This window comes from Motacilla alba, chromosome 2, assembly GCF_015832195.1.
Source record: "Motacilla alba alba isolate MOTALB_02 chromosome 2, Motacilla_alba_V1.0_pri, whole genome shotgun sequence".
Classification (NCBI taxonomy): Eukaryota; Metazoa; Chordata; class Aves; order Passeriformes; family Motacillidae; genus Motacilla; species Motacilla alba.
In genome coordinates, this window is record NC_052017.1 from 108,602,554 (window position 1) to 108,617,582 (window position 15,029).

Genomic DNA, 15,029 nt, shown 5'->3' on the forward strand with positions numbered 1-15,029 from the left:
CTGAACAACCTCTTCCACTCCTTGAGCAGAGGCAGCTTAACTTTATGAAGATTTGTTGTTGCAGCACAACTATCCAAGAGATACAGCTAAATCCAAATTCATTTCATTTCCAGCCAAATTATGTTTTGATGCAGGTCACTAGAAGCTAATCTTTCATCTCTGGTTTTCATACATGAAAACGACAAGGAAAAGAATTTCAGATTAAGCAGCATTTATCATACTAAGTAGAATTAAATCAAATGGAAAATTGCATAAAGAAACTCAGTTAAAACAATTAAATTAAAAAGCCTTTTACCTTTTTGAAAGTAATCTTTGATTTTCTCAGAAGAGGAGAGAACCTTATTATTAAGCAAACTTAAAAGGGATCCTGGATTACCCTTTCCCTACTTCCTTGCTCTTGAACTGTCAGTCTGTCTTCAGGAGCAGACTTTGCTTTCTATCTATCAGGCAAGCTCACTTCCTTGTTCTCACATGCCAGAAAAACTCGAGTTTTCAGTATTGCAGGAGCACTTAAGCTGTGTAATAAGCAGCAGATGAATCTTTTATTAGCGAATTTTTTTGTTAGTTACATGCATATGTAACTAGACAGACAGACAGGTGCATACACACGTCTGCATTCGGTAGTATATAACACAGCTTCAGCAAAAACTTGAGCTCACTGGAAGCTAGCCTGCATTTAACAACTTTTTATTGATGCTCTGACAGCTCCCGTCTGAAATTGCTTGTGGTAAGTACTAAAAATGAAGAAATAGCAAAGCTTTCTAGAAGGCATCTATTTAAAAGGATCTCACAAGTATTTCAGCTTAACTGAAGAAATTATAGTTCTTTTTTTTTTCCTCCAAAAAACTCCAAGACTTACATTACATCAATTAAAAATACATTTATTATCTTGGCTTATGGCAAAAGGGAGAGCAATAAGCAATTGATGTTTTGGAGAACAGCTCTCTGGGAAGAATTTTTCTGATATATAACACAGGCCTAAGAGGCTCAATAATGCCTTGGGTCAAATTTTTGCTGATGAACATTACCTTAGTTTCTTGGCTGGAATCCCCTCTGGCTTCTAAAAATCCAATTTCATTTCAAGGCAAATTTTGTCTTAGATATAAACGCAGAAAACCATGCAGTAAGGTTGGTTTCATATAGAACTTGAGAAATGCTGAGATTTGGGGTCCGAGGCAACATTTTCTTTGTTCCTTGGAATTTGGCACTTTTCCTTTAGATCCCCATGAGTTGGTGCAAACTGCATCCTTTGTCAATTGGAAGGGTTTTTTAACCAGACAGAAACTAGCATCCCCTAATTTCAAGTGCTCCACACATTATTGCATGAATGTCAAGCTCTGTGAGTACCCACAGAAAGTTGTAACACCTTAGAAAAGCATCTAAGGACAAAAATACCAGAGGCAGAGTCACATACTGTTTACAAACACAACATACCGTCACTGTTTTAGTGGTGGCACTGGGGTCTTTGAATGCATCTGTTCCTATAACCTAGATTTTTGTTTAGTGCTTCTGAACAAAATCCAACATAAGCCCCAAGTAAAACATTTGCATTTTAGCATGAGACTTCAAAACTCATTCGTGATGACAGGGACTTTTAAACACAAAATACCACTACTGTCTCTGAAAGCCCCTGAGATGTAAATCATTTGAGGTGGGGAAAGCAGTCACAAAAAGCATTCTGGTGTTTCCTGTTTCCATTCCTTTGCCATGGCCTTTGCTTGGGGCTGCTGCAAGGGAGGTGATGCCAGGCTGCAACCTCAGGCTGAGGTGCTGTGGCTGGGTTACATTTGTTCTTTTCCCATATGCCAGTCCTTTGTGCTTGGAGATGAAAGGTGCAGTGTGACAGAGAGGCCTCTCCTTCCTCCTTTAGAAAGAGCTCCTCGTCTCTGGTTTTCCACAGTTCAAACGTAAGGCTTTGAAAAAGATTTCAAAGCTGCATCTTGGATATGGAAATTCATGGCTTTGGGTAGGTTCATGATCAGGCCTAAAATTTCAAGCTTAAGAACCTGCTGCCTAAATGTAATTCATTTTTCTTGTGCTTTGCCTTTCTCTGTTTTTTTTAAACAGCAGTGGGGTATTTTTAAAGCATTACTTACCTGCTTTTATATGTGGGTATCACTGTACTTGATTCATTCAGGATTTGCAGGCATGGTGGAAGCCAAACTCACTGCAGTGGAAGCTCAGGGGTTAAAGATCTCAGAGGAGGAGGAGGAGGAGTGCAGACAGCAGCAGCAGATCAGGAAGAGGATGAAGTTTGCCTGGACATGTCAGTAGGGGTCCACATGGGAACAGATTTGGGCAGCCACCCACCCCTGCAGCCATACCATCGCCCATGGCAAGAGGCACCCAGTCAGGCTCTGAAAACCAAAAGGTAGCAAAGGAGGATGACAAAACGAAAGGATATGTTGGGTTGGGTTTGTAGGTGAAATTGGGAAACCTGGATTTGTACTGTTTATTGCTTTTTAAATTTGTATGCTTTTTATCCTTGGCCTGCCAAATTCCTTCTGGAGGCTCAGTTTCCAAGTCCTAGTTTTTAGCATTGTACAAGGAGCTCCGATTGAATTGTATAAAATAAAAATTAACATTGTGGAATCTGTGAAATAACACTTCATTTTTCAATAAACCAACTGTAGCAGAGAAGAATCGGAAGAAACAATATTTGATTTATTTTTCTTTTTAATCAGGAAAGAAGAGTTATTGGAAGCCTTACTCAACAGGTAAGATAAAAAATTTTAAATATCATTGCCTTTTATTAAAGGAATCAGAAGAGAAATATGTTTCAGCAATCAACAATAAGGCAAGACTAACTGCAGACCTACAAAGATGCAGAGGGAGCACTGTGCCCATCTCTACTGCAGTTTCACTGATTTGTTATGAAAGGAGAAATTTCAGAGCCATGAAAATCAAACACCTCTCCTATTAAGACAGGCTAGGAGTTTTGATTGCTTAGCCTGGAGAAGGCTCCAGGGTAACCTTAGTGCTGCCTTTTAACACATAAAGGTGGCTCACAGGAAAGATGGAGAGAAGCTTTTTATCAGGGTCTGTAGCAAGAGGACAAAAGGCAGTGGTTTTAAAGTGAAAGAGGATAGATTAAGTTTGGACAGAAGGAAGAAATTTCTTATGATTGTACATTGGAACAAGTTGCCCAGATAAGTTGTGGATCCACATAAGTAGGCAAGCCTAGGTTGGATAGGGCTTGGAGCATCTTCATCTAGTGGAAGGCAAGAGGTTGGATGAGATGATCTTTAAAGGTCCCTTCCAACCAAATGATTCCATCATTCAATGAAATACTAATCCAGTGCAATTTTTCAGTCTTTTTTGAAGGATAAAAACACCAATGTTTTTCAGGAGGAAACAGGAGGGCCAGTTACCAGGATGGCCAAGGCTTCATTCATCAGGAGCAGAGGCTGCTATCTAGGACTAGCATTTAGGATAGTTTCTAGCTGTCATTTGTTTCTCCCACTTGCAGAGCTGCAGTTAAATAAGATTAGCCAAGATATATGCAGTTCTTCAGGGCTCTGCCAGACATTCTGCCAGGTCTTACAGTGCTGACCTACTAGAGTTTCCTCCTGCTTTCTGCTCGCACTAATCCACTGGAAACCCAGCCCTGGAGACCTGCCTTGCTGACCCCTATGTTCATTAACAATAATTGTTGATTCTGTACAATGGAACAGCACCAGCACAATTAAAACAGTTCTTTCTCATGACAAAGCTCTTGTGGGGTTGGCAGAGAGTCCTAATGAGGTCCCTGAACCCATCCATCACCCACTGCAGCCCCTCCAGCAGGTTCCATTCTCAGTGGCTGTGTGCCAGTCTGACACAGTGTGGCACGTACAAGTGTCACACGCAGCCAGGGGACACGTCCCTCCACTTCACTGCCAGCTCCTTAGGCTTGGCACCTTAGAAATGTTTTCTCCTTGTCCTAAAAAAATGTCTCTGTTTTTTTTTTCCCTTTTATTCTATGTCCTCCTACCCCAGACTCCCTGTGAGGAGTGGTTTTCATTTATTCCAAGCATGTTTGGCAAGAGATTCCTTTTGTCCCACCCAGGAGTCAAGGGCATTTTAAGGTCTTGTTGAGCAATAAATAAATATTCGAGTTGTATTTCTGTTGTCCCATTGTGGTGGCCTGGTTATCCATCTTGAGCTTTCCACCTTTGGAATCTGATGGAGAGAATGGTGAGAAGACACCTACTTCTCAAAGCCACTGTTCATGTCAGCTCTTCATTACGCCAAGTAAGAATGAATATAAAATGATTTATCCTGGGGGAGAAATGCTGGATCCAGGCAACTGAATAAAAATATAAATCCTGCCAGCTTTCAACAAAAAATGATCTTCATTGAGTGAGACAACCACAGGAAAGAGAAAAGAATTCTATATGCAGAGTACAATTAATAGTGAGTTTTTATGGAACTACCAGAGCTGCAGTTTCAATAGTTGCCCATATAGGCAGGGGTAGTGGCCAGTGAGGGCTGCCAAGGGAATCTCTAAAAATAATGCTGCCATAGAAGTGAGGCTGCTAGGGAAATGGTCCAGCAGCACTGAGGACCTAAGCAAAATCTCCAAGGGCAAACTGCCCAAGCAGGACTGATTTTATGTTCATTCTGCAATGGCAAATCCCATCATGCGCTCACGGCACAGAAAAAGGGGAGACATCGCCCAGGTTTGCAGCTTTGAGTCACTCAGGGCACAGGAGAAAGTGGTTACATGTGACGTGTGCATCTGGTGACATAAAATGTGTTTATACCTGGGCAGCAGAGCGTGGTGTAGAGTGCCCCAAGCTAGTGATGACCTGAGCTAGCGCAGTCCTCGGCAACCAAGGACTTCAGGGATTAATCAGCGGTGACACGAGACAGGATGTCAGACTCTGTCAGCACCCCAGGTCCCACAGCAGCTCAAGGACAGAGCCCCAGCAAGAGGGAGAATAGGGGATATACACACCTAACAGACCCAGGAGAGCTCTAGTTGATTGTATCACACCAAGAGGAAGAGCATGTCCAAGAGCATTAAGTTTCCACTTTCCAAAGAGAAGAGAGCTGTGGTTTCAGGTGCCAACACTGCCTCTATTCTTTATTCATGTTTATAGGTAGCCATGGTGACTAGCCAGGAGATTTGTGTCAAGCTTGGTGACTGCTATGCATAATATATACATAAAAATAATATACCTGCCTGGTTTAGAACAGCACTTTCCTTATAGGGAGATGGACATATTTTGATTTGGATACAGTCCTTCACTCCCCCTAAATGCAGTGAATGCTATCCTGTAGATCTTTTTGCTCAGGCTGGACCCAACTGACTGGAGCATTCAAAAAATTAAATATTTTTCTTTCCCTTCTTAGGAGAGGGGACCAGAGATCTGCCCTAGACAGACCTGCTCAAGGTGAATGAGATATTTTTTATCTTTTGAAAGCAATTCTGCTTCTCTCTGTCCCTCCCCACACCCGTCTGTGATGCACATCCTTCCCCCAGACACATTTCATCCCTCTCCCATGTGTCAGGGTGGGAGGCAAGTAAACCCCATCTGTCTCAAATTCAACGTACTGTGTCAGATTCTGCCCTGCTTTATATCTCATAAACATATATTAATGATTCCTTCCATAAACCCTTCCACAACTACTGCTGGGCTGTAGTAAACTTCCTCTTGGCCTGGTATTGGCGAATGAAGCTTCAGCCCAAAGGAATATGGCACAGTAGCAACTTAGCTGCATAACACGGTGGTCGTAGAGTTGACATTTCTCTACATTGCCAATAATGAAGGAAGTGAGAACAGGCAACGTGCAACCTCACAGCACAACATTGTTTTGTCTCTGGTTTCCTCCCCAGCCAAAAAATGCCTCAGAAACTTTCTGCAAAGCAGGAATATTTGCGCATGGTCTTGCACTTAAAAGCATATCCAAGTTATAATGGAATGCTTTCCTCCAAAACAAAGATAACAGGGCTTGGGAAAATAATGTTTTAGGTGAACGTCTGCTAGAGACTGGCAAGCTGTCTGGCAACAAATTCTTTGGGGAAACATAGCTCAATACTCTTGCTGAAGGGGAACAAGTGAAATTACAAGACAGGGAAAAGGAACGTCTTGAGAGGTTAAATGCAAAAGCCTGATTACTCCTCTCAATTATCCCAATCTTACTTTGCGAAATTCACTATTTGAGAAGTGCTTATTTCCAAATTATACTGAGATGAGCAAGAGGATAAATCAGTGACATTACCGAATGAAAACCAACCCTTTTATATAATACATGCCACCCGACCAATTTAGTACAACAAAATCTGTATGCATTTGAAGTATCATGAAAATAGTGTCTTTAATATACAGTTTATATACTTACAATACGCAGTTTAAATTTGTTCATATACATTACAGGGATATTTATTTGCACCTGGTTTAAATAACAATCTGCCTCCAGTCTTTTACACAAAAGCCCAAAACAGCACAGAATTCCACAAAACCCATGCTTCGTTCTATAACGGAAATGTACTAAGCCAAAGTTTTTGGGCTTTTTTATTTTTTTCCCCCCCAAGTATTACTTTTTTGACATACCCGAAGTGAATCTAAAGAGCTAAGAACAAACATAGTTTTAATACAATTCAGAAGATTGTCCAAGAGAATCACTCTGCAGATTTTCACACTGAAAATTTGGTTATTACATACAAAAATTGTGAAGTCTGAACAACTCCTGGACTACCAGGAGTTTAAGACATAACAAAATGGAGAGTCATTTATTGCTAGGTCTCAACAAGGGGCCTGCACTTCCCCACTGCCCTGCCATCCCTATAAATAAAAAGGACAATCCCTCTTGCTTATTAGGAATTCATTTGTACCTTCTGGTTTGCATACAGGAAGGCTGCAACTTCAGAGCATCAGAAAGAGGAGCCAGGAGAGCTGGGCTAAGCCGTAGTCCTCTCACAGGGCTGCTGTTAGGCTGTTAAGTGCCATGGCGTGACCCCCTGCCTGGCCTGCAGGCAGGACTTGGCTGGCCTGTGTTACAGGCAGGCAACCCACTGGGAAGCACTCAAGAAGCTGGTGCCAGCACAATTTGTTTTGTGGGGGGACAACCAAGAAGTTGATTCAAGATGAAAACATAAGAGAAAACAATTATTTATAGACAGGTTCGAAACACGGCGCGTTTTCAGGCAGCTTTGCTGTTTACACTGTTTCTCTTGAAGCTGTTGTTGTGGAACAAAGTTCTTTTAAGTGGCAAGTAAACCTGTTATATTAGAAAATACACAGTAATACACAGCAAATTCTAACCCTTTCTTCTAGCTGAAAAGAACACTTCAAAATGTATTTCCCTTCTAATTTTGGATGGACCAAATATTTTTTGTCTAAACTTCTAGCCATAGGCAACTTTTACAATATGGTAAGAAAAGAATGCAAATATGCACTTTGAGTTGCTGTCAACACAGCTTTGGTTAGCCAGGAAGGCAGCAAGACAAAGAATCATTATCCTAGGCACAATGAGCACTTGCATTTCCCCTCAGGTTTCCTCTCCATCCCTTCTCTGCCCAATTCGGTGTCCACCTCCAGGAAAGCCTCCATGCCAGAATCCAGCTTTCACTGCTGAAGGCAGCATCAGTCCTTGTGCCAACACATGACAGTTGCATAGAAAGGATGTGTTTCCTGGTGCAGGACAGAGAGACAGCTCCATACAGAATGACATGACGTATTTTTTGCTACCAAAACCCCCAGACAAACAAAAACCCCAAGGATAACACACAGCTCAGACAACAATAACCAAGTAAGCACCAGAGGCCTTACATTAATCTAATCTGAGGAAAGAAGTCCAAGGTTAGGACAGGCCTATTTTAGTGCACTGCCTCAAAAATGTAAGTGATTTGAGGCCCACTCTGGCACAATGCTCAGTGGTTACAGCTCTCAGGCCCCAAAGACAATCAACACAACTCCCATCAACATGGCTGGACACCACTACTGTCCAAAACCAGATTGGTTTTCCCCACTACTGACCTCCGTGCTGGGTTTGGGAGTTGCCATAGCCTGGCTACCTACGGAAAGGTCCTTTCCATAACCAAGGATCCAAAGGCTGAGCCACAACACTCCACAAACTCAGGTTGCTCATCACTCTGCTGATTTCACCAGAGCAGACACTTCAGTCTAGCTTGTGTATCACAGCAGATCGACACCGGAGCCGTATAATTCACAGATCACAAATGTTAGGAACACCTAAATCCCCAAAAATGGCTTGGAAAGTGAAGGCGATGAGTGGCCAAGGGCAAAAGAAAATGTTATATGCCAATACATTATGCATAAAAGTAAGTAAGCAGTGCCAAGCAGAACGAGACAACCGGAAGGCCATCAATAGCAAGTCTGCAGTTAGTGGTTTTAGCTGTATTTTGGCACACAGGGTCAGCTTCTGCAATCAATGCACATTTCTAGGCCTTTCTGTGAGCCAGTTCTATTTTGGTTTATGCACATGGGATGTTAATGCAGCACGGTCATGAATGCAAATTCCACCAGTCTCTGCAAGAATAAGCACTTCAAGCAGGTAAGCAGAGATAATAGAAGGGGCATGAATCCACAGTCAAAGAAAACTACTTCCTCAGGGATGTTAATATTCTGGGGGGTGTTAGTAATATTTAATATTACCAAGACTGTGGTATTTTCTTTTTTTTAATTTTGATATCTTTTGGGGTTTTTTACCTAGAATTAACAAGCTGAGAAAAACAATGGCAAGTACCTGACATTAAAGATTTGGCCCTTTCATATTTGAACACTCATTTGACACAGTGGGGTTTAAAAGGCAGTTGGTTTCGACTTGCATGTGGCCTACCAACAAGCATACACATCTGAACACTATCTGAATTTGCTCTAGTCTTATTTGAAGCTAAAATATTTTAGAATGCTAATTAAAAAGCATTTGGAGAAAGCTATTGATCTGTGGCTTAAAGTAAATACATTACAAAAAAAAAAGGATTATAAACTCTTGGGGTTTTTTTTCTATTGGGATATTTGTTGGCTCTATAGTACCCACAACAACTGGGCTTTGCTTTCTTGTTGGGAACTGGTGGTTTGCATTACTGGAAGACAAATAATGCATCTTGGCTTTGGCATAGTGACATGACATGAAATGTGCCCCAACAACAGAAAGCTCTATTTGCTAATAAATTCTTTTTAATGAGTCAATATGGTTGAGAAAACAAGCAACTCTAGCATTTTTGTCTCTGCTCTGTATTTTCTCTTGATGCTACCAACTACATGACCTACAATGGAGATATTTTTTAATACATCAAAAAGGTAAGCAAGGCAGGTGATGGTGTTCTCTGGGCCAGGGCTCTGCTCAGCAGTAAGTGAAGCCAAAGCTGCTCTAGCATTCCTAGCTCTGAGCACCTGAGGATCCTGGGCATGTGCACTGAGGAGGAAGGGACAACACAGACTGTTTCCTGAGGACCTCCACAAATCCTCAAAACCAGTATATAAAGGCAGGAAGATCCTGGGGTTATTTAGACACATTTCAGAGAGCTCTGTCAACTACAAGAAATCCACAAAGGACGATCAAAAGTTAATCCCACTCATAGCCTTTTGAGCAGTTAAATTTGAGAGGTCTCCAGGGGCAGACTAATGCCCACTTGCCATCTCTGTGCTCCCTTTTAACTGCCACTTCCATGTGACATCTACTGCAGTGAGTTTTTGCAGCTGGGCAACTGAATTAGCACATCCTTTGATGCTACAGCCCCTCCCACTTTGACACCCACATCCTCCTAGCCCACTGCAAACAAGACAGGTGAACTGAAAAGATCACAAGCATTTCCTGTGGCATGGCCCAAAACCTCCCTCAGCCCATTCTCAGCAGCATGCCATGCTCTGTTTCCGATCCCTCCCACCTTGCCAGCACTTTATTTCAAAGGCATGACACAGGAGCACTATCACCTTCCCACACAGGTCTGACCGCAGGAAGAGGAAAGCAGACCAAGTGCATTTTGAGACAATCAGAGCAGCAGCACAAGAAACACAAGAAGTTGTTACCTTTCACCACAGCACGGCTCCTGCAAGGGCTGTGCTAGCAGGCTGCTGCAGCAGGCAGGATCAGCTGAGAAAAGAGCCTGTGCACTGAATTGCTTTTCCCATGAGAAAGCTGCACGACCAGAAGTCATGCTATTTACTCCAGTCATCCGACTACAAAAGCAACTTTTGAAATCTACAGGTCATAAACTTTTAATTGGCCAGGGCAGAGTGGCTCAGTAGAAAATCCCCCTTCTCCCTCCCTCTGGGCAACGAGCTAAGCTTGACTCTTGGTTTAAAAACATTTAACTCTTTTTGCTCAAAGTAACATGGAAAATGCATCCACGTTACAGATAGTCAGGAAGATACTGTTAATAAAAATAATGCTGCAAGAATAGTGTATTAGTGGCACTTCACAGCAATTCTTAACATTTTCAGATGTAGTGTCAAAACCAATGCTTTTGTATATCTGCAAGTCACAGCATGTTGCCAAATATTATGTGAACAGAAATAATCCCGTAAGAAATATCTCTTTTTTGCAGTTAACACAAAATTGTAAACTGGATTGGTGTGTGTCTTTCAGCATCAAATTGTTCAGTAATAAATACGACTAAGTCTTAACAGACCGTGGAGTCAAAGTTCCCTTAGTGTCCTGTTTTTAGCAGCTGTTGAATGTTCAGGGATGCACAAAGGCACACCTCTGCAGATTCTCTACCTTTATTATTGACATAAAAAAAAAGTCCATTCACCACTGAAAAATGTTTATCTGCATAGTAAGAATTTTTCTACTACTATTTACAAGAAGGATTTTTAGTGCAAAAAAACAGGAAGTGACGTATTAGCTCAAATGTATCGAGTACACTTTCACTGAAAACTAGCCAGCATCACATCTTGGGCCGCCAGCCATTAATGAACTGTAATATTTTCTTAACCTGCAATTTGCTTAGCTTGAAGTCTTCTGATAGGATTTCTTCTGTAAGCTGAACCAGTAAATTGCCATCAATCTTCTCTGTGACAAAAAATGATATGACATCTTCTGACAGACCGATAAACCTCAACGATTTAGACACTTCCTCTATCGAGAGTCCAGAAAGGTCGGTGGGTGGCTGCCAGGGAGAGCCATCCCCACAAGACCTTGGGGCTAACTGAAGGTGGAGGGGAGATGAGAAGGGGTAAGACACAGAGAATGTATCCTGCATGCCCTTTTTAGCCAGATACTGATCTTCCAAGACAACTGGAGAGCCAGCTTTTGATTCCTCCTCGGCACCATCTATTTTCAGTGGCAAGGGACACGTGTCTGTAACTGTCTTATCTTCGCTTGACTTCGGTGCCCGAGGAGGTAAGGCAGGGCACGAATGGCTCTGCTTTGTGTTGCTGACTCCCAGAGTTTTCTCATCAGTGCAGTCTAGAGAGTAACTTGCTGACTTTGGACAGCTGGAGATGGTGTTTGTGAACTCTGTTGGAGTCAGTGGGGAGTACCCTGTTGGGAGCTCACATCCATCGAAGTCAAAAGTCAAAGGTGCTGGACAGTTTCTCTTTGGCGTACCTGGAGTCTTCTGTCTGGGGTAACTGTAGCTCCTGCTTGGATCAAGCAGGAAATCACTCCTATTCAGGCCTTCAGCAGTTCCTGAAAAATGGTTTGGCCAAGATAACCTCGAAGGCAAAGCTTCAGCTGAGGGGCTTCCCAAAGGCATTGTGCTCTCAGGCTCTTTGGATTCAGTTTTCATCATGTTACATGGATAGCAGGAAACAGGTGTGCTCTCAGTCGGGTTGGTGTTGTCGCTCTCTGTGACATTGCTTAAGGAACAAAGCAGAAAGGATGTTGTTAGTAAGAAAAAAATTGGCATTTCAATAAACTCATAAATCATCTGATAGAAGGTGACCATCATAAGGAGAGAATCTTCTTTCCTCCAGCAGAACTTTTCACATTTGAATTGACATATTTGAATTAATGTATTGACAGATCCTTTACCCCTTCTACAAGCCTGACAAGATGCTGATATACCCAAAAACCCCATGTCTTGTTTTTTCAAGCTCATAAAAAAGTTGATGCCTCAATTCAGTTCTGTGTCATCTCACAAATACTCAGTTTTTCACTGTTGAATTCCTGAGGGATACTACCACGGATAAGAAACAGTCTCACACACACTAGAAAGATGTACTAATCCAGCACTTTTCTATATATATACCACAGATGTGTCATGGTATGCAGAAGCTCATATGAGGGCAGGTCACCACTGCCCTGGGTCATGTGAACCAGTGCAGAGTACAGAGACACAGAGTGAGTCAATGCTCACTGCCGAAGGAAGAGTTTTAGCTGGAAGGGTAAGCAGACCTGGCTGGATGTGCTGAAGTACCAGGCTTTAAGCTTACCCAGAGTAACTTGTTGGTGTGTCTGGATCTTTAAAGAGCTTTGATGTTAAACACTTGCTTTTCAAAGGCATCTAAAAAAAGTTACCCTGGATCCACTTTCAGGTGGTGAACTAAGTTCAGCCTGTCCAAGGGAACTGATGGTTTATATCCAGGTGTTCCCAAGAGATGGAGATGACAACAAAAGCACACAACCTGTTATCAAAAGCAAATGTTTGCTGATTTTATGCCACCTTCTAAAAGAAAATCTGAAAGATTGTGCTGATCTTTGGAATTTTGGCCAACTAAACCAGAACACTGGAAAAACAATTAGCAGACTTATAAAATCCTTACTCAACACAACAGACAGAAACCAACAGCTGAAAAAATTGTTTTAATGACTTGCCTTTCTCTCCTGAAAACTAACTACTCAAGTAAAAACTCAGTAGTCACTCCGTGACAGCTCAGTGAACACTTCTTGAGAATGGATCAAGCTATCAAAATGGATCAATAGAGCTATCAAAAAACCAGCACAGTTTTTAATGGACTGACACAAAATTACTTCCTCATGTGCTTACAGTGGATCAGAGAGGCCAATCTGGACTTGCCCAGATCAAATAAAAAGTGCAGATGTGTAAAAACAGCCCTAATTTACATCACTGGAAAATATCTGTCCCAACAAATGCAGTTTCCCTCTTTCTAACTTTCTCTTAGTCTCCATTCTGTGCCTTCCAAACTTTTCTTCTGTTTATATCACTAATACAAGTCTGACAGGTAAAGCAGCTGGATGTTTTCAATATGAGACATGGAGTTTTGCCCCCTCAACAGGGATACACCATCAACTAGTTATTTCTGGCTGCTTAAAGGCCAACTAGTGTATTACACACAGTGCAAATCATTTTTCACAAACCAAGCCATCAAGCTGAGACATTAGTCAGTGAGGTGTTGTAAACAACCAACAATGCAGAGCAATTAAATTGATTGATCCCATTTCTGTTCTCTAATTCCATACTAGAACTGGAACATTTATTGAGTTCAAAGATTAATGGAATTTCTGAAAACATTTTAACATTTTCAAAGTGCTTCCTTATTTGGCCTCCACTAAAATGAACTGCCCGAGACTCAGTGCGAAAGGACGCAAGACAAGCCTGAAATACAGCTGAAGTCAGGTATCAGGCATTTTTAGAGGCAGATAAGGACAAATCATACTGACTTTCTGTTTAAAATATTGTCCTGCAACCCTTCATGATCCAGAAAACAAGCTAATTGATATAAATGGCAAAGCAATCTGGTTACACTGCAAAATGGCAATTTTCTAGTAGCTTCCTCTGCAACACCAGGTCAGCTCTACCAAAATGGAGATGTCTGATCTGGACCCAGCTGGAGATGAATTTCATGCAAATACTGTGAAAGTCAAGGCAAATCATAGAATCACAGAATTATTTAGGTTGGAAAAGACCTCCAAGATCATCAGTCCAACCATTAATCCAGCACTGCCAAATCCACACTAAACCATGTCCCCAAGTGACACATCTACACTTTTTTTGAACACTTCCAGGCATAGTGACTCCAACACTTCCCTGAGCAGCCTTTTCTAATGCTTGAGAGCCCTTTCCATGAAGAAATTTTTCCTAACATCCAATCTAAACCTCCCCTGGTGCAACTTGAGGCCTTTTCTTCTCATTCTATCGCTTGTTAGTTGAGAGAAAAGACTGACCCCCATCTCACTGTCACTTTTTGCATTCCTGAGAAACTTCACTTCTGTTTTCCTAGTTTGTTCCCTAGTTTTTGGAGGGCAGATGTATTCTTAGCTACAAAGAGAGAAAGCAGCATTTGGTGGGCCCCTAAAGCTGGGAGGTCTTGTGCTCAGCCTCCTGTGGAGTAGACCTTGACAGAACTACCCAACAGACTTCCATAAAATAAGCAAGCAGCCTTGATCTAGAGTGATCATTGCCAGATCCACCACACTAAGCTGCAAATGTTCAGTATGACTTAGCAAGGCAATTTCAGCATAAGTTATTATACCAACTGCATCCAGGCTAAAATTAATTCAGTGGTGTTTTGGATGAATTTATAATATCCACACAGGTAGCACTGTGTCATTGAAAGGGTACCAAAAATAATGGCAAGAAGACGTCCAAGGCAAAAAGGAGGTGAGGCTTCAGAAGGTGCATATACTTTCTGAAGCTGAAGGAAGGACACTTTACCACTAAGAAAAGCTATGCAGACACATAATTCAGAATTTACTGTCAACTTTCAGCTAGCCTGGGTGGCTTTTCCGGATTGTGGGTTGGGTTTGTGCTGAAGTGTGTTTGATGTGGAAGCTGTCTGGCCTCCTTCTGCTACACCTCACTTAGCACTCAGTGGTGTCTGTTGGTCTTTCTGTCCTCCATCATACCCACCCCGTAGGTGTCCATATAGTTAGCACAACACATTTCTGGATTACCGCACTCTTTTTGTGTCCCCGATGATCAGAGCTGGCTGCACTGCATGCAGCACTGAAGTCCCACCCAAAAACTAGCTTTGAGGTGGTCTGGTTTGAAGATTCAAGCCTTTCAAGAAACATGGAGAACTATACATTATCTCTTAACTACACAGCCTAAAGTCACCTAAGAATGATATTGCCTCTACCAATGCATGCAGGTGTTTTATATAAGCTGCTATGTCCTATCTAGTAAAATATAGTTTCTGCTGGAGCTTTCCTTCCTTTTGAATCTTTAAAAA

At 41.9% G+C, this 15,029-nt stretch overlaps 1 protein-coding gene across 2 annotated transcripts in view; it reads right to left on the reverse strand.

The window, feature by feature from the left end:
• Positions 1-6,277: 6,277 nt before the first annotated feature.
• The window catches only part of GAREM1 (GRB2 associated regulator of MAPK1 subtype 1), a 102,311-nt gene continuing 93,559 nt past the window's right edge, over positions 6,278-15,029 (reverse strand). For both annotated transcript variants that reach the window (XM_038122667.1, XM_038122675.1), the window contains one exon: positions 6,278-11,753. In XM_038122667.1, the coding sequence (XP_037978595.1) occupies positions 10,841-11,753 (913 nt within the window). In that variant the 3' untranslated portion in view covers positions 6,278-10,840. The remainder of the gene's footprint in view (positions 11,754-15,029) is intronic.